Source organism: Agelaius tricolor, unplaced genomic scaffold (assembly GCF_023055355.1).
Source record: "Agelaius tricolor isolate 1412-34295 unplaced genomic scaffold, bAgeTri1.0.p SCAF_42, whole genome shotgun sequence".
In the NCBI taxonomy this organism is placed as follows: domain Eukaryota; kingdom Metazoa; phylum Chordata; class Aves; order Passeriformes; family Icteridae; genus Agelaius; species Agelaius tricolor.
The window spans coordinates 1,180,761-1,199,367 of NW_027269302.1; the positions used below are offsets into that span (position 1 = coordinate 1,180,761).

Sequence of the window (18,607 nt, forward strand, 5' to 3'; positions counted from 1 at the left end):
TTCCATGGGGTCCCACAGGGTCCCAATGGTCCCTTGCTTCCATGGGGCCCTGAGGTGTCATAATGCCCCCTTGGTGACACGAGGCCCTGAAGGTTGGAATGGTCTCCATGGTTCCATCAGGCCCCACAGAGCCCCTCTGTGTCACCATGGCCCCTTGGTTCCCTGGGCTCCAGTGGTGCCACAATGATCCCCTTGGTTCCCTGGGCTCCAGTGGTGCCACAATGATCCCCTTGGTTCCATGGGCTCCAGTGGGGCCACAATGATCCCCTTGGTTCCCTGGGCTCCAGTGGTGCCACAATGATCCCCTTGGTTCCATGGGCTCCAGTGGGGCCACAATGATCCCCTTGGTTCCATGGGCTCCAGTGGGGCCACAATGATCCCCTTGGTTCCATGAGGTCCCCACAGTGTCCCAGGGATCTCCATGGGAAGGAAAGAACCCAGCCCCACTGTTGCAGGCGCAGCCACCAGAGGCCCAGGCCAGCCAGCCTTGACGGTACTGGCAGATTTTGCCTGGGAGCAACCCTTGGATATTGAGAATTTCAGAGGTGGAATCCCAATTTCAGACATGGACACTGGAGGAGAAGGATGGTTCTTTTCCATAGGAAGGAAAGCACAGAACACCGGTGGTGTCTCAGGGGCAGATGAAAGGCGGCCATCAGAGGCCAAGGCCAGCCAGACCTCTCTGTCCTGGCAGCTTTTGTCTGAAAGCAACCCTTGGATATCAGGAATTTGGGAGGTGGAACCCCAATTTCGGCCATTTCTGCATGGATAAGGAGGACGGTTCTTTTCCATAGGAAGGAAAGCACCCAGCCCCAGTGTTTGGACAGCAGGGGAGAGGCACCCCCAGGAGGCCAAGGGCAGCCAGACCTGTCTGTCCTGGCAGCTTTCACCTGCGAGCAATCCTTGGATGTACGGAGTTTTGGAGGGGGAATCCCAGTTTTGGCCATGGTCAAGATGGGTGTTTTTGCCCATAGGAAAGTAAAGCACAAAGTCCAAGTGTTTAGGAAGAAGATGAGAGGTGGCCACCCTCAGGCCAAGCCAGCCAGCCCTGTCTCTCCTGGCACCTTTTGTCTAGGGGCTTTCCTTGGACATTGGGCATTTTGGAGGTGCAATCTCAGTTTTGGCTGTGGGTGCCTGGACAGGAAGAAGAGCTCTTTTCATAAGGAAGGAAAGCACCAAGCCCCAGTGTTTCAGAGGCAGATGAGGGCCAGCCCTCAGGAAGCCAAGGCCAGCCAGACTTGTCACTCCTGGCAGCTTTTGTCTGGGAGCTATCCTTGGATATAGGGAATTCAAGAGGCAGTTGCCCAGTTTTGGCCATGAGTGCCTGGTTGAGATGAAGGGTTTTTTCCCACAAGAAATAAAAGTGATAGTGGAGCCCTGGAAAATGTTAAAAATAGTCATTGAAAATATTGGGCTTTGTGTTTTCTCAGGTCACTGCACCTGCCTAAGCAGAATGATAAAAAATATGATTGTTAGATGTGGTGATTGTTTAGTAATTAAATATAATTATTATATAACTATAAGAAGAATCTATGTGAGAAACTATGTTGGAAATTTAAAGGGGGCTATGTTTAGCTGAAATCTGTGTATACAATAGAAGAATATAAGTTTAATAATTACATGAAATTTATGTAATGATAGAGTATAAAACACGTTCACCTCGAATGTATGGTCGGAATCAGATTTGGGTGGAAACTACCCCGATTCCCAGAGCTCTTGAATAAAAAGCACCGCATATAATCGCTTCTGTGATTATGTGTTTCTGAACGCTAACATTTTGGTGACCCCGGCTGGACCCTGCGGGTGCTGCTGAGCGAGTTTCGCGACTCGACCGCGCTCCAGCCGGCACCGAGGGATTCTCGGGGAGCTCGATCGGCCGCAACCGCTTCTGCCGCTCGCCACGTCCCCGGGAGAAAGGTAAGGTGCTTTTTACTTTGGTTTGGGTGCCTGCCAATGAGACGCAGCGAAAGCTACGCTTGGTTGGGCTAAAGGAATTCCTGCTGGTACAAGCCCAGGCGCCGTTCCATAAGACAATCGCGAGAGCGTTGCGGGTTCGGCAATTTGTGGTATATTTGGAATGGAGAAACTTAAAGGGATTTTGGGCAGCAACACCTCTATCCCGCAATGTTCTCCTTTGGGGTGCTTATTAGCACATTGGAAACAGGGTAATTTTGGGGAAGAATTACGTAAAGCTAAGTTGATTGATTATTGTAATACATGGTGGCCAGAATATGCCTTGGAGTATGGTGAAAAATGGCCAAAATACGGGACTCTGCAATATAACACTATTTCGCAGTTTATGTCGTTTTGTAAACAAGAAGGAAAATGGGATGAGGTTCCGTATGTTGATTTGTTTTTCTATTTACGGGCAAAGCCAGAATGGCAGGATGAATGTGGATTAATGATGGTTAAAACATCTGAAAGCAATAAGTGTGGGGTTTGTGAGGAACGTTATTTAGAACACTTGGCGTTGAAAGAAAGCCTGAGTAGGGAAAATTATACAGATATTGATTTACAGGTAGCTCCAATAGGAACAAGAGAACCTAACCCTATCCCACCTGTTCCATCTGTCCCTATCCCACTGCCTGCTCCTACCCCACCTAATCCTGAACCTGTCTCGTCTAGTACACCCTTCCCTCTTTATTCTCCTCTCCCATCGTCACCTGATCCTTCTTCCTCGGAAGATGAGCAAAACCTAACTGTGGCAGGAAGGAGAGAGAGAGAATCAACGATGGGGTAGCCCCCAGAACCAGGAGTCGGTCTAACCTTGCCCCAGTTATGGATAGAAAAGACATAGGCAGACAAAAATGGATTGTAATTGCCCCCTTGCGACAAAGTGTAGGAGTGGAAGGGCCAGTATTTATAAAAGTGCCTTTCTCTCCTGCAGATTTAGTTATTTGGAAACAATCAGCCAGAATTCATAGAGAAAATCCTGATAAAATGGCATGAGTATTAAAAATGGTTATAAAAACCTCAAAATCCTGACTGGGATGACATACAATAATATGTATAATAATATTATATATATATAAAATTATATATAGTATAATAATATATCTAATATATATCTATATATAATATATTAATATATCTAATATATTAATATTAGATACTTTGATGGATTCTACTGAGAAAGAGACGGTACTTAAGGCAGCCAAAGAAAGGGTAAGACAGAACATCAGAAATGGATTCGTAACAGGGAATTTAGATGAGAATTTCCCAACTGAGGATCCAAATTGGGACCCTAATTTATTTTGCGGTATGGGGAGACTACGGAAATATCAAGAGTGGATCCAAATAGGAGTTCAGAATGCTGTGCCCAAAACTATAAATTGGTCTAAACTATACAAAGTTCGACAGGAAGGAATCTCCCACTGCGTTTTTGGAGAGGCTTAAGGAGGTAGCAAGAAAATATACAGATCTCCAAATGGACACAGCACAAGCAAAGGTTCAGCTCGCTCTCATATTCTTGGGCCAGTCACAGGACGATATTCGTAGAAAATTGCAAAATTAGAAGGGGAAGAACGAAGGAATTTGAATAAGCTACATGAGGTAGCCTGGAAGGTATATAACAATCGCGAAAGAGAAGCTAGTAAAAGGCAGCAGCAGAATCTGTTGGCAGTAATACAAGGAAAAGGGAACCCAAATTTCAGGGGATGTAACAGGAATAGTCAAAATAGGAGACCAGTCAGGCAGGGGTTAAACCTAAATCAATGTGCGTATTGCAAGCGGGAGGGGCATTGGAAGAGACAATGTCCAGACTTGAACAACCAGTTTCACCAGGGCAATCAGTGCCAGCAGGTTACCAAGGGGATGGTTTTGGGGGAGTATACCAGCTGACTAGACACAGAGCCAGTAGAACAAGTTAAGGAACCTGTTATAAATAAACAATTAGGACATAAAGAAGTCAAATTTCTAATAGATACAGGAGCTACTCACTCGGTATTGAATGATTTGCAAGGACAAATTGGGGACAAGGAAACAACAATAGTCGGCGCTACAGGGAAAGAGGAAAAACGGCCATTCTTGCAACCCCTAGATTTGTGTTTTGGGAACAAAGTTATAACAGGAATTCCTATACGTACCTGAGTGTCCAATTCCGCTTTTAGGGAGAGATTTGCTAGAGAAACTTGATGCGGTAATAACCTTTGAAAATGGGGAGCTTATAATGAAAATACCTGAATCAAAGACGGGACAGATTTTAATGATCAAAGAAAAACCTGTTCCCTCTACCCCTAGGGAGGTAGGAGATGCAGTGATTCCCTCTGTATGGGAGACAGATATACCAGGGAAATCTAAATTGGCACAACCAGTGCATGTAGAGTTAAAAGAAGGGGCGAGGGCTGTACAAGTCAAACACTATTCCATAACACCAGAAGCACGGCAAGGAATAAGTAAAGATTATTGAGAAATTCTTGAAATACCGAATTTTAGAAGAATGTGAACCAGAATTTAATACACCAATATTCCAAATAAAGAAGCCAGATGGTGAATATAGATTAGTGCAGGATTTGGGAGCAATAAATAAAATAACAAAGGACATTTCTCCAGTGGTAACAAATCCTTACACATTGCTAACATCCGTAAAGGAGATATATAAGTGGTTTACTGAAATTGATTTAAAAGATGCCTTTTTCTGCATCCCCCCTTGACAAAGAAAGTAGGAAACTGTTTGCCTGTGAGTGGGAAAACCCAGGGAATGGGAGAAAGACCCAACTCACCTGGACACGATATAAGAACTCGCCGACCCTATTTGGAAACCAACTGGCAAAGGAGCTGGAGATTTGCACCGAGAGTGGGCAAGTACCAAGAGACCAATACCTGTTGTTGCAGTATGTTGATGATATACTAATAGCTACAGAAGAAAAGCAACCTGTATAAAGGTAACCATTGAGATTTTAAATTTACTGGGAATGGGAGGTTATAAATATCCAGAGGAAAGGCACAAATTGCCCAACAGACTGTGATCTACCTGGGATGTGAAATTTCACAAGGGCAACGAAAACTAGGCACTAACCGTATCCAAGCTATTTGTGCTATTCCAGAGCCCCAGAATCTACATGAGCTGCGAGTCTTCCTCGGGATGGCAGGATGGTGTTGCCTGTGGATCATGGACTGTGGACTGATTGTGAAACCCCTGTGTGAAGCTCAGAAGATGCAGCCATTCACCTGGGGCAAGCCACAGAAAGAAGCCTTCCTAAAATTAAAGGAAGCACTGACAACTGCTCCAGCATTAGGCTTACCTGATCTGTCTAAAGATTTTCAGCTGTTTGTCCATGAAAGGCTGCGCCTAGCACTAGGAGTCCTGACCCAAGGTCTGGGAAGCTGGAAAAGGCCGGTGGGCTACTTTTCCAAACAACTTGACAGCATAAGTGCCGGGTGGCCTCCATGTCTGCGGGCAGTCGCAGCCACTGTGATGCTGATACAAGAAGCCAGGAAGCTCACGATGGGAAGGCACATAGATGTCAATGTACCACACATGGTAACCTCTGTCTTAGAGCAGAAGGGGGCCATTGGCTATCCCCAAGCAGGATGATGAAATTCCAGGTAGTCCTGACTGAGCAGGGTGATGTCACATTAAAAACAACTAACCTTTTGAATCCAGCTTTGTTCCTAGGTACCACAACTGAAGAAGGCCCATTAGAGCATGACTGTGTGGAGGTAATAGAGTACACCTACTCAGCAAGAGAAGACCTGAAAGACGTCCCACTAGAGCAGCCAGAGTGGGAGCTGTTTACAGATGGGAGCAGCTTCGTGGAAAACGGAACCAGATACGCTGGGTATGCGGTAACAACAGTCAGTACAGCAGTGGAGGCAAAGGCATTACCACCAAATACATCTGCCCAGAAGGCAGAACTGGTTGCTTTAACCAGGACACTAGAATTAAGTGAAGGGAAAAAGGTAAATATCTGGACTGACTCAAAATATGCTTTTGGACTGGTGCATGTACACGGAGCACTGTGGAAAGAAAGGGGACTATTGTCCTTCTCTGGGTATGCACATTAAACATCAGGATGCAGTCCTGCAATTGATAAAAGCAGTACAAAAACCTGAACAAGTGGCAATCATACACTGCAAAGCACACCAATCAGGAAACTCCAAAATCTGTGAGGGAAATCGAAAGGTAGACTGGAGAGCCCGACAGGTTGCTCGAGAGGTGCAAACAACAATGGCATTGATACCTTTATAGCTTAATATATCCCAATTCAATTTGCCTCCAGAACCAAAATATTCAGTAGAAGATGAGAGACTGGCACGTTTGCTAAATGCACAAAAGAATTCAGAGGGATGGTATGTGACTGCACAAGGACAGATAGTGGTACCCCCTTGATAATGAGAGAAGTTCTACAAATTAAAAATAACGAATGTCATTGGGGTGCAGAGGCATTGGTAAAATTGCTAAAGCAGGGTTGAATTTCGGTACGGATGTTAACAATGGCAAAATCAGTAATGTCAAAATGTGATATCTGCTTGAAAAACAACCCAGTGGCTAGACGACAGGCACAGCTAGGACGAATTCGGATAGGAATAGAGCCAGGAGACTATTGGCAGGTAGATTTTGTAGACTTGCCAAGAACTCGAGGATACAAATACCTGTTAGTGGGGGTTGACACATTCTCTGGGTGGCCAGAAGCCCTTCCCTGTCACACCAACCAAGCAAAGGAAACAGTAAAGTGGTTACTACAGGAGATTATTCCCAGGTTCGGGGTGCCCCTAGTGTATCATCAGATAGGGGGCCCCATTTCATAGCTACAGTAGTAAGAGAGGTAAGTAGATTGCTGGGGATAACTTGGGACCTCCACACACCATGGAGACCCCAGTCAAGTGGACAGGTAGAGAGGATGAATCAGACACTAAAGAGGCAAATCAGTAAAATATGCCAAGAAGCCAAATTGCAGTGGCCCCAGGCTTTGCCAATAGCACTGTTGAGGATTCGGATAAAGCCTAGGAGTGGGATGTCAGTCAGTCCTTATGAGATATTGCATGGGAAACCATATGAATCTCCTGAGCCTAACCCTAATGTGCACGTCACAGGAAAGCAGGAAGTGTATAATTATGTTCTGTCTCTCGGGAAAACTTTAGCTCGGCTCCGGAGCATCCTCGTGTGGAATAGACCGCTGACTCTCGAGAGCCCAGTTCATAACATACATCCAGGAGACGAGGTGTACATCAAGAACTGGAACGAAGAACCGCTGAAAGAAAAGTGGAGTGGAGCCCACCAGGTACTGCTGACCACCTTTACAGCAGCCAAAGCAGCCGGCGTGGACCCCTGGATTCACTATACCCGAGTGAAGAAAATCCATCCTGGATCACGGACTGTGTAAACTGTGGAACCAACAAGGCTGCAGATAAGATGTGTTTAATTACTTTGAGAATGCTATCAGTAATTGTGCCAATGGTATGGTCATTAATGTCTTTGGGATGTGGAATGCAAAAAGATCAACTAAACACTTTTCATTCTAGAATGAAGAGAGAGGTACAAGCAGAAACACAGGTGATAAAGGTTTCTAATGCAGTTTGGGCTGAGAATGTAATGATTGGATTAGTCAAAGACTTTGCCAAAATGCAAAACACCTGTAGAATAACTGCCTGTATACCAATACCAAAGGGCAGCAGGAGACCCAGTAAATTGGGGAATCACAACATCAAAACTACCTGAAATACAAAAGAACAAAACAATTGCATGCAAACAGGTACCCGAGTCGAGGCAAGTAATCAAGGAAACTTGGGAGAAAATAGGAACATGGATGAGACCCATGGGCCAGAAAGACTGTATTCTAAGTGCTGGCACACTAGGAACCCCTATGGGAGAATCAGGAGGCATCACACAATGGCAATGCTATTTGCCACACTATAAAAAGATTACAGAAAATGTTACAGAAACCACTCTGGTATGGAAGTGTGAGGCCAAGGATCAGAAAGGTCAGACAGCCTTGGGACAGTGCGTGGTCTGTGAGTATCCTTCAAAGATTCCAATGTATGGCAAACACCCCTTGGTGCATTAAGTGGGAAGGCTCCGGGAATGAAACAGATCCAGCAGTAACAAACACTGCCACCAGTAGCAGAACGAGGGCAGACAAAGTAAGTTGGTGGGCATGTAATAAAACTTATGACTGCACTTCTGCTGATGCAGAGATAAAGCAGATGCCACCCCTGGCAATAGCCCTAAACACTGGCTGTGCTTGCAGAGGGATCAAACATAAACAAGGCAGAGTGAATTATAAAGCAGCTGTAGGATGTACCAGGAGTACAGTCCGAGGTCCAGGACAATTTGTATGGGCAGCAAGCGATGGCACCTGGACAACACATCTGCCTGTAGATGGGAAAGTAAAGGAAATTACTTTAGGCCTCCCAACCTCATGTCCAATTTGGAAAAAGTCCCCATTTAACGGAAAACATGAACTTGTGCAGATAAGAACAAGACAAGAAGTTCTAGACAATGAAAATCCAGATGACACTTGGCAAGAACCCTCTGGTGGAGTGAAATTTGGGTGGGCCCGAGAGTCTTTGCTTGGTCCTACAGCAAACTATCAGAGTAGAAGATGCTGTACAAACTTACAGGTCAGGTGGATAGACTGGCAAGAGTCACCCGGGAAGGATTTAAAGAATTAAATGTACAATTACAAGGCACCACAAAAATGACTTTACAAAATCGATTAGCCTTAGATTTGTTACTCCTGAAAGAGCATGGAGTATGTGGATTTTTAAAGGGACGGGTTGGTCATTGCTGCGTTCACATCCCAAATGTAACTGCAGATGTAGAATATGACATCAATCAGTTGAAACAAAGAGAGCATGAAGCACAAGAAGAGCAAAAGGATTTGACTACGACCTGGCTAGGCAAAATCTTTAAAGGGCTAGGGTGGAATGTGAGTTCATGGATTAAATCTATCATTGAGAGTGTGATAATCTTACTAATTGTATTCTTAGCAATTTGGTTAGTTCACAGCATCTTGAAAGGAGAGATACAGAAGAAAACGTCCTGGAACCAGAAGATAATAAAGGCACTGACACGAGATCCACGCCCACCATCTTCTGGTTCTCCAGTTCGTGACAGCATCCACGACAACGTTTACATCAACCATGGACTTGAAGAACGTCAAGAATAAATTGAGAAATAAAGGACTGTATCAAGTGAAAACATTTACACCTATAGTGAAGTGAAAATGCTTTCAAAGGGGGGAGAATGATAGTGGGGCCCTGGAAAAATGTCAAAAATAGACTCTGAAAATGTTAGGCTTTGTGCTTGCCAGATCATGTGAAATTGCACCTGCGTAAGCAGAACATGACAAATGATATAATTGTTAGATGTGATGATTGTTTAGTAATTAAATATAATTATTGTTTAATCATAAGAAGAATCATGAGGAACTATGTTAGAAGTTTGAGGGGGGCCACGAGGAGCCCATGCTTGGCTGAAATCTATGTATACAATAGAACAATTGAAGTTCAGTCATTAACATGAAAGTTATATAACGATAGAATATAAAAACATGTTCATCCCAAACCCATGTCGGAGTCAGATTTGGGTTGGTACCCCTGAATCCCAGAGCTCTTCAATAAAAGCACCTGCATATAATCATTCTGGTGATTATGTGTTTCTGAACGCTAATATACCCAGTAAAGTGTTAAACCCTTCCCAGCTGCTGTGCATGAGGCTCTATGAATATGCACCAGGCTGATGTAAGGGGAAAGGTATTTCAGGGGATCCCTGAAGGTAACAGGGTGCTCCTGCCTGAGTGCCAAGATGCACCCAGTTTACATCTTCCAAGAACTGTTTAGCATGGCTCTGCCCTGGATCTGCCTTTTTAGAGCATGCAGATTCCTTGGCTGTGGTTTTAGTCCATTCTCTTTATCACCTCCAGGTTTTGGGCCTTGGTGCACTCTGCCTTCAGACAGGGAGTGCTGATAGTTGGCAGATCTGTACAGGTGTCCTCATCCTGGGTGCATTGGATGTTATCCCATCCAAGCAGGCAGTTTAACACAAGCAGCTATTTCACTGAGCCTAATTAACAACAGAAATAAAAACTATAGAACAAAGTTACTTTAAAAAACAGTCCCAGCCTATATTTGATCCCAGTCTGTGTGGTCCTGATCCATATGGTCCCAGTCCCTGGGATCCCAGTCCATACAGTCCCAGTCCATATTTGATCCCACTCCAGGCTATCCTGGTCTGGAGGGTTCTGATCCACACGATCCCCATCCATGTGATCCCAGCCCATATTTGATCCCAGCCCGTATTTGATCCCAGTCCGTATTTGATCCCAGCCCATATTTGATCCCAGTCTGTGGGGTCCTGCACACACTCCCTGGGTCTGGAATTCCAGTTCCCAGCAAGGAAAAAATGTTCCTGCCCTTGAACTTCCTTCCTATCCCCTCAACAAATTGCAATAAAATTATAAACAAAGAAATAATAATTGAAATTAAATAAATTATAATAAAAATAAAATATAAAAATCTCAACTCTTCTTTCCAATGATTCAACTCCAACAATGATTCAACTCAAACCAACAATAACTATTACTATAATATTACCAATGCATATAAATAAACAAATTATATATCAAGAAATACCTTTTGAAAATTTTAACTCGATGACTAATGTACTTTAGATAAAAAATATGTAAAGAAATTAACATGTAATCTAACACCTCTTAGTTAAACAATTCATATTACAAATATACTAAACACAAAACCAAACACCAGTACAATTTCTCAGACATTTCAACCAAACAATTAAACTTTAATAACATCCTTAAGTACTCTTGAAAAATTAAAATTATTTTTAAAACATTAATTGTGTGCAGGTGGTTTTATTTTGATATTGGTTTTTGGATTGTTTGGGTTAGATGATTTAAAAAATGGGATTTTTATAGGAATTGAATCAGCTGAGAAGGTGGCACTCTGCAAACAGAACTGACTGAAAATGAACGGGACAGAAATCAGTAACTCTGAAAGTTTTATTTGCTATCAAATACATCCCACACACCCAGCCCCACACAATCCCCATCCCACTGCTCCAAATTGAGATCCCACTTCTCCCAATCTCCTTCCAACTCCATCTCAACTTGACAGTTGTGGAATGGAGTGAGTTTGGCATGGGATTGAGTTTTTTGAGGAAGGAACAAGCAATCTGAGGTGGAATTGAGCCCTTTTTGGGTTAAAATTCAGTTATTTTCAGTGGAATTAGAGTGGTTTTGAGGTGACTGTTCCATCCCAATGGACTTTTGGAGGACAGAGAGATGGAGAAGAGAAAAAAATTCAGGTCAAACCAAAGGAGAAGCAGCCAGGAGTGTCCCCAACATGGATCACAGGGAATGTGAGTGACCAGGGCTGTGCCCAAAGTGCCTCCTCCAGTGGGGGATGGAGCTGCAGCAGCGCACGAAGCTCTTCCCGCACTCGGGGCACTCGCAGGGCTTCCCTTACCGGTGCCTCCGTTGGTGTTTGGTCAAGTTAGAGCTGCAGGAGAAGCTCTTCCCACACTGGGGACACTCGTAGGGCCTCTCCCCAGTGTGGATGCGCCGGTGGGCGACGAGGGTGCAGTTGTGCCTGAATCCCTTCCCACAGTCGGGGCATTGGAATGGCCTCTCCTCTCTGTGAATCTGATAGTGCTGGAGGAGATGGGAGCTGGTCAGAAACCTCTTCCTGCATTTATCACACTCGTAGGGCCTCTCCCCTGTGTGGATGCGCCGATGGGTGATGAGGGCGGAGTTACGCTTGAATCCCTTCCCACAGTCGGGGCATTGGAAGGGCCTCTCCTCTGTGTGACTCTGATAGTGCAGGAGAAGATCAGAGATGGTCTGAAACCTCTTCCCACACTTGGAGCACTCATAGGGCCTCTCCCCCGTGTGGGTCCTCTGGTGCCTGATCAGGCTGGAGCTGCAGCTGAAGCTCTTCCCACACTCCCCACACTCGTAGGGCCGTTCCCCAGTGTGGATCCTCTGGTGCACGATCAGGTGGCAGTTCCACCTGAAGCTCTTCCCACACTCCACGCACGTGTGGGGCTTCTCCCCATCATGGAGCTGCTCATGGAGCACCAGCTCTGAGCTCTGGCTCCATCTCCGGCCGCCTTCCCAGCCCAGGCTGCCTCTTTCCCCCTCACATCCCCGCCATCTGCGTTTGCAGCCCCTCCTCCTGCGGCATCTCCGGGCCTTTTCCTCCCCGTTGGCTTCCTGCGCCGTGGAGCTGCTCAAAACGGCCTCTTCCACCAGGTTCTGCCGCGGGCATTTGTCCTCCCTGCTCTCCATGCTCAGCTCCTGCCCTGGGCGAGGAAGGACAAGGACAGCATGGGATTTGCCTCCGTGCCACAGGCAAGGGCAACGAGATCCCCCCGGGCCGTCTCTGGGGACGCACTGCCCCCTCTTGGCTCTCCCCATTTCGGGATGCCGGGGCTCTTTGGGCTCCCGGGCTCCCTTCTCCCCTCATTCTCTGCTCTGGGCTGCAGCGGCTCCAAGGAGTCCCCCCTGCCCCTCTCCAGGCTCTTGAGGCTCCCGCCAATGGCGGCGCTCCCCCCTCTCTGGCCTCCCCACTTTGGCCTCCTGGGGCACACAGGGCTCTGCTCCTCCAGGCTGCCTCTGCCCGCAGCCGCCACCGCCACCCCCCGATGTCCCCCCGAGGGGCCTTTTCCGCTCAGCCTTGGACTTCTTCATTCTCCAAACATCCCCCCAAAAACCCAACCCAGGGACCCCTGGGATATCCAGGCCGGACTCCCCCTCCCCACTTACCTGCGCCATGAGGGAGGCGATGATCCCACACGTGGGGGCTGTGAATTCAGGCAAGGCTGGAACGCATGGTTCCCCCAGCTCACCCTTGATCCGCCTTTGTCCCTCCTCTTCCTCTTCCTCCCACTCCTCCTCTGTCTTATCTCCCCCTCCTTCTTCTCCTCCATCCTTCCTCCCTCTCCTCCTCCCCCCTAACCCCGCCTCCTTCACTGCTCTTTCTCCTCCCGCTCCTCCTCTTCCATCTCCCCTCCTCCTCCTCCTCCTCCTCCCCTGTCTTATCCCCACCACCATCTCCTCTTCCATCCCGCCCCTTCCTTTCCTTCTCCTCCTCCTCCCCCCTTACCCCGCCTCCTCCTCCCCCTCCATCCCTGCCCTTCCCTCCTCCTCCTCCTCCCCCAGCAGCAGCCACACCCTCGGTGCCCCCGTTCCCGCAGCCCTCGCAGCCCGCGGCAGCAGCGGCCATGGAGCCGGGCCAGGTCGGCATGGGCAGCGCGGGGCTCTCGGCTGCTCCCAGCCGCTGCGGGCGGGGGGGAACCCGGCCCGGGCCAAAGGAGAGGCAAACTGGGCAAACTGGGGGCTGCACATCCAAACTGGGCCTTGCTGGGGACCCTGCCTGGCCCCTGCCAGCCCTTGGGGCTCCTCTCGGCACATCCGCCAGGGGGGAACGCACACAGGCCTGGGGGATCCCAGCAGTGGCAGCACTGCCAGGGACTGGGCTGCACTGGGATCGTACTGGGAGCGACTGGGGCTGTGCTGGCTTTGTACTGACATCAGACTGGGATCATACTGCCGTATCAGGGCAGACTGTGATTGCACCTAGGGACACTGGGATCATACTGGGAGTGAGTAGGAGCCTGTGGGGGGCACTTGAGACCATGTTAGGGACAAATGGGATTTACTGGGATGAACTGGGATGGTGCTGAGTATTACTGGGAGTAGCTGTGAACAACTGGGGACATGCTAGGAGCAACTGGGAGGAACTGGAACTGAATGGGTGCATGCTGGGGGTGATTGGAAACTGCTGGGCTTATACTGGGGTGAACTGGGATCATGCTGGAGCTGACTGGGATCATTCTGGCAGTGAGTGCCACTACACTGAGGCTGACTGGGAGTGCTTGGGAGCAAATGGGATCATACTGGAAGGAACTGGAAAGATGCTGGAGGGAACTGGGCTACACTGGGGGATACTGGGAGTGACTGGAACAAAAGTGAGGGGAAAGAGAGCAACTGGAACCATGTGGAGCACAACTGGTTCATACTGGCAGGGACTGGGAGCACACTGGGCTCATCTCTGGATCATACTGGGAGGGACTGGACTAATACTGGGAGGATCTGAGAGGGACTGGGAGCACACCCTGCACATCATCCCCCAGATAGGGCCTGACTGGGAGCAACTGGGAGCACGCTGGCAGCAAATGGCATCATACTGGGACTGACTGGGCTGATCTAGGGAGCAACTGGAACCATACTGGAGGCAGCTGGGACCATACTGGGAGAGACTGGAAGCAACTGGGATTATACTGGGACCACACTGGGTGGGCTGGCATGTGACTGGGATCAAACTGGAGCTTACTGAAACATACTGGGAGTGTCTCTAACCATCCTGGGGGCACTGGAACCACACTGGGAACAGCTGGGACCATGCTGGGAGCAACTGGGACGATGCTGGGGGAAACTGAATCTACCCTGGAGGCAACTGGGCACGACTGGGACCCTGCTGGGAGGGACTGGGACTATTCTTGGGGCAACTGGGATCATCATGGGAGGAACTGGGAACAGCTGGAATTATGCTGGGAGCAACTGGGATCACACTGGGATCCCAGTGAGAGCAGCTGAGTCCATGCTGGGTTACACTGGGATCTCACTGAGAGCGACTGGAATCACACTGGGATTGACTGGGAGTGGCTGGTTTTGTGGATTTTGGGGGATTTTCTTGGCATTTTGAGGGGGAGTTTTTCTGGGGGTGGTTGGGGGTTTATTGAAATTTCTTGAGTCTCTTTTTGAATTTTGGGGATTTTACTGGGATGTTGTTGGGATTTTTTGGGATTCTCAGAAATTCCTGGGGTTTTATTGGGATTTTTAGGAGATTTTGGGGCATTTTATTGGAATTGTGGTGGCATTCAGGGGGATTCATTGGGGATTTGGGGATTTTTGGTGGGATTTGGGGGTTTTGGGTGTTGCCAGGATTTCTTTGGATCTTGGGGAAGATTTTTTGTGATTTTTTCTGGTTTTGGGGACATCTTTGAGGGATTTGCCGAGTTTAATTTGGATTTTTGGGGTTTTTGGGATTCCAAAGGATTTTGTGGGCTTTTATTTGGATTCTAGGGTGTTCTAATGGGATTTTGAGAGATTTAATTGGGATTTTGTGGGTTTTATTGGGGCTTTCACGGCTTTTAAGGAGATTTTGGTGCCTCTCAGCCCTTCCCCACACCCAGGGAATGCCCCAAAGCCCCCCTAAAATTCCACTAAAACCCCACAAAATCCCCAAAAATTACAAGATAACCCTCAAAAACCCCAGAGAATCTCCAAACATCCCAGTGGAACTCAGCAAAATTTAAAAAACTCCCCAATTTTTCAATAAATCCTTCCCCAAAAAACCTACACAACCCCAACAAAACACCAAAAATCCAAAACACCCCAAATCAACAAAATCCCCCAAAATCACATTGCCATCACAAAACCCAATAATTCTCCCCAAAAACCCCAATAATTCCCCCCGAACTCCCAAGAAAATCTCCCAAAAAAGCCACCCCCAAATCCCCAAAAACCCTCTCAAAATCCCCAAAATCCCCACAAACCCCCCTAGCCTCAGTGGGGCCGTCCTGGATCAGGGGGCACCGGCCGGTGGAAAGGAGCCACTTCAGGGGGCCCTGGGAGCTTTTTGGGGAGGGGGCACCATGGGAGACACCCCAAAAACGGGGGAGGGAACCCCTGCAGTGCCCCCTCCCCCCGAAACCCCCAGACCCCGGTTCAGGGTGGGCCTGGGACCCCCCGGGACCCCCAAATCTCCCCCAGGACCCCTCCAGGAACCCCAAACTCCCCAGAGTCCCCCAGTGTTGGCCCAGAACCTCTCTGGACCCCCAAACCCTCCCCAGGACCCCAAAAACCTCCCCAGGACCCTCAAACCCCCCAGTTCTCCCCAAAATTCACCCCAGACCCACCTGAGACGCCCCCAAATCCATCAGACTGCCCCAAATCCCCCTCGGACCCCTCAATCCCCCCAAACCTCATGAAATCGCCTCAGACTCCTCGAAGTTCCCCAGACCCACCTCAGAACCGCCCAGATCCACTCACAACCGCCCAGTTCCTCTCGCAATCCCCCAAAATCCCCCCAGACTCTCCCAATTCCCCTCAGTTCCCCCTAAACCCACCTGAGAACGCTCCAGACGCTCTCAAGCTCCCCCCAAAGCTCCCTAAAGCCCCCTCAGACCCACCAAAGCCCCCTCAGACCCCCTCATTTCCCCCAAACCCACCGCACAACCTCGTGTTTCCCGTCGATGCCCCTAAAAATCCCCAATTTCCCCTCAGACCCGCCCCAAACCCCCCCAGTTTGCCCCCGGCCCCACCTCAGCTCCGCTCTCCCTCACAATCTCGCGCCTCCACCGCGTGTGCGGGCTCTCAGCAATGGCGGCGCGCCCCGGCCCGAACCAACCAATCAGCGCGCTGCACATCCCTGAACTAACCAATCACGGCGCGGATCCCCCAGCAAGGCCCGCCTCCCCTGTGCCGTCCCAGCCAATCAGAGGCGACCGGAAGCGGCGCCCCCTTCCCCGCCGCCGCCGGGACCCCCCGGGCTCGGGACAGGAGCGGGAGGGGCCTGAGAGGGGATCGGGGGGGGCGGGGGAGGGTCCGGGGGGTCTGGGGGGGCTTTGGGGAGGGGTCCGGGGGTTTGGGGGGGTCTGGGGAGGGGTCCTGGGGCACTGTGGGGGGACCTGGGGGGTGCGGATGGGTCCTAAGAGGGGTCTCGGGAGGGGGAGGGGGTCGTGGGAGGGTCTGGGGGGGTTTTGAGGAGGGGTCGTAGGAAGGTCTTGGGAGGGTCTGGGGGTGTTGGGATGGTCCTGGGGGAATTTGGGGAGGGCTCTGGGGGGTCCTGAGGGTGTCCTGGAGGGTTTTGGAGGTTTGGGGAGGGGCTTTGGGGGGTCTGGAAGGGTTTTGGGAGAGGGTCTGGTGGGGGGGGGGATTTGGGGAGTTTTGGGGAGAGGTCCCGGCGCGATCTGGGGAGGGGCTGGGGGAGCCTGAGTTGGGTTTGGGGAGGGGTCTGGAGGGTCCTGGGTGGGGTCTTGGGAAGGGTCTGGGGGGGGGTCTCAGGGGACATCCTGGGCTGGGCCCCATTGGGGTCTGGGGGCTCTCAGGGGGGTCCTGGGCAAACCTTGGGGGGCTCTGGGGGTCCCGGGGGGAGATTTGGGGGTCCCGGGGGGTCCCAGGCCCACCCTGAACCGGGGTCTGGGGGTTTCGGGGGGAGGGGGCACTGCAGGGGTTCCCCCCCCCGGTTTTTGGGGGGGTCTCCCATGGTGCCCCCTCCCCAAAAAGCTCCCAGGGCCCCCTGAAGTGGCTCCTTTCCACCGGCCGGTGCCCCCTGATCCAGGACGGCCCCACTGAGTCTGGGGGGGTTTGTGGGGACTTTGGGGTTCTGAGAGGGGTTTTGGGGATTTGGGGGTGGCTTTTTTGGGCTTTTTTGGGATTTTGTTGGGAGTTTAGGAGGGATTATTGGGGGTTTGGGGGAGAATTGTTGGGGTTTGAGATGGTTATGTGATTTTGGGGGGTTTTGTTGATTTGGGGTGTTTTGGATTTTTGGTGTTTTGTTGGGGTTGTGTAGGTTTTTTGGGGAAGGATTTATTGAAAAATTGGGGAGTTTTTTAAATTTTGCTGAGTTCCACTGGGATGTTTGGTGATTCTCTGGGGTTTTTGAGGGTTATCTTGTAATTTTTGGGGATTTTGTGGGGTTTTAGTGGAATTTTAGGGGGGCTTTGGGGCATTCCCTGGGTGTGGGGAAGGGCTGAGAGGCACCAAAATCTCCTTAAAAGCCGTGAAAGCCCCAATAAAACCCACAAAATCCCAATTAAATCTCTCAAAATCCCATTAGAACACCCTAGAATCCCAATAAAAGCCCACAAAATCCTTTGGAATCCCAAAAACCCCAAAAATCCTGATTAAACTCCGCAAATCCCCACAAAATATCCCCAAAACCATTAAAAGCCCCACAAAATCTCCTGCAAGATCCAAGGAAATCCTGGCAAGACCCAAAAAATCCCCCAAAACCCCCCAAATCCCACCAAGAATCCCCAAAAACCCCAAATCCCCAATGAATCCCTCTGAATGCCACCACAATTCCATTAAAATGCCCCAAAATCTCCTAAAAATCCCAATAAAACCCCAGGAATTTCTGAGAATCCCAAAAAATCCCAACAACATCCCAGTAAAATCCCCAAAATTCAAAAAAAGCCACAAGAAATTTCAATAAACCCCCAACCACCCCCAGAAAACTCCCCCTCAAAATGCCAAGAAAATCCCCCAAAATCCAAACCCCCCAAATCCACAAAACCAGCCACTCCCAGTCAATCCCAGTGTGATTCCAGTCGCTCTCAATGAGATCCCAGTGTAACCCAGCATGGACTCAGCTGCTCTCACTGGGATCCCAGTGTGATCCCAGTTGCTCCCAGCATAATTCCAGCTGTTCCCAGTTCCTCCCATGATGATCCCAGTTGCCCCAAGAATAGTCCCAGTCCCTCCCAGCAGGGTCCCAGTCATGCCCAGTTGCCTCCAGGGTAGATTCAGTTTCCCCCAGCATCGTCCCAGTTGCTCCCAGCATGATCCCAGCTGTTCCCAGTGTGGTTCCAGTGCCCCCAGGATGGTTAGAGACACTCCCAGTATGTTTCAGTTACCTC

At 49.3% G+C, this 18,607-nt stretch overlaps 1 protein-coding gene across 3 annotated transcripts in view; it reads right to left on the minus strand.

Annotated features, from left to right (window-relative positions):
- LOC139603906 (zinc finger protein 3-like) overlaps positions 1 to 16,360 on the minus strand; it is a 109,516-nt gene extending 93,156 nt beyond the window's left edge. Inside the window, exons 1-3 of one of the 3 annotated variants that reach the window (XM_071454915.1) lie at positions 16,289 to 16,360; positions 12,726 to 12,763; positions 10,944 to 12,262 (exon numbers count right to left, since the gene is read on the minus strand). In XM_071454915.1, the coding sequence (XP_071311016.1) occupies positions 11,424 to 12,248 (825 nt within the window). In that variant the 5' untranslated portion in view covers positions 12,249 to 12,262; positions 12,726 to 12,763; positions 16,289 to 16,360 and the 3' untranslated portion in view covers positions 10,944 to 11,423. Of the gene's footprint in view, positions 1 to 10,943; positions 12,263 to 12,725; positions 13,061 to 16,288 lie in introns of those variants that run through there. The other 2 variants (XM_071454914.1, XR_011683846.1) reach the window with 2 other exon arrangements.
- Between the last annotated feature and the right edge of the window lie 2,247 nt (positions 16,361 to 18,607).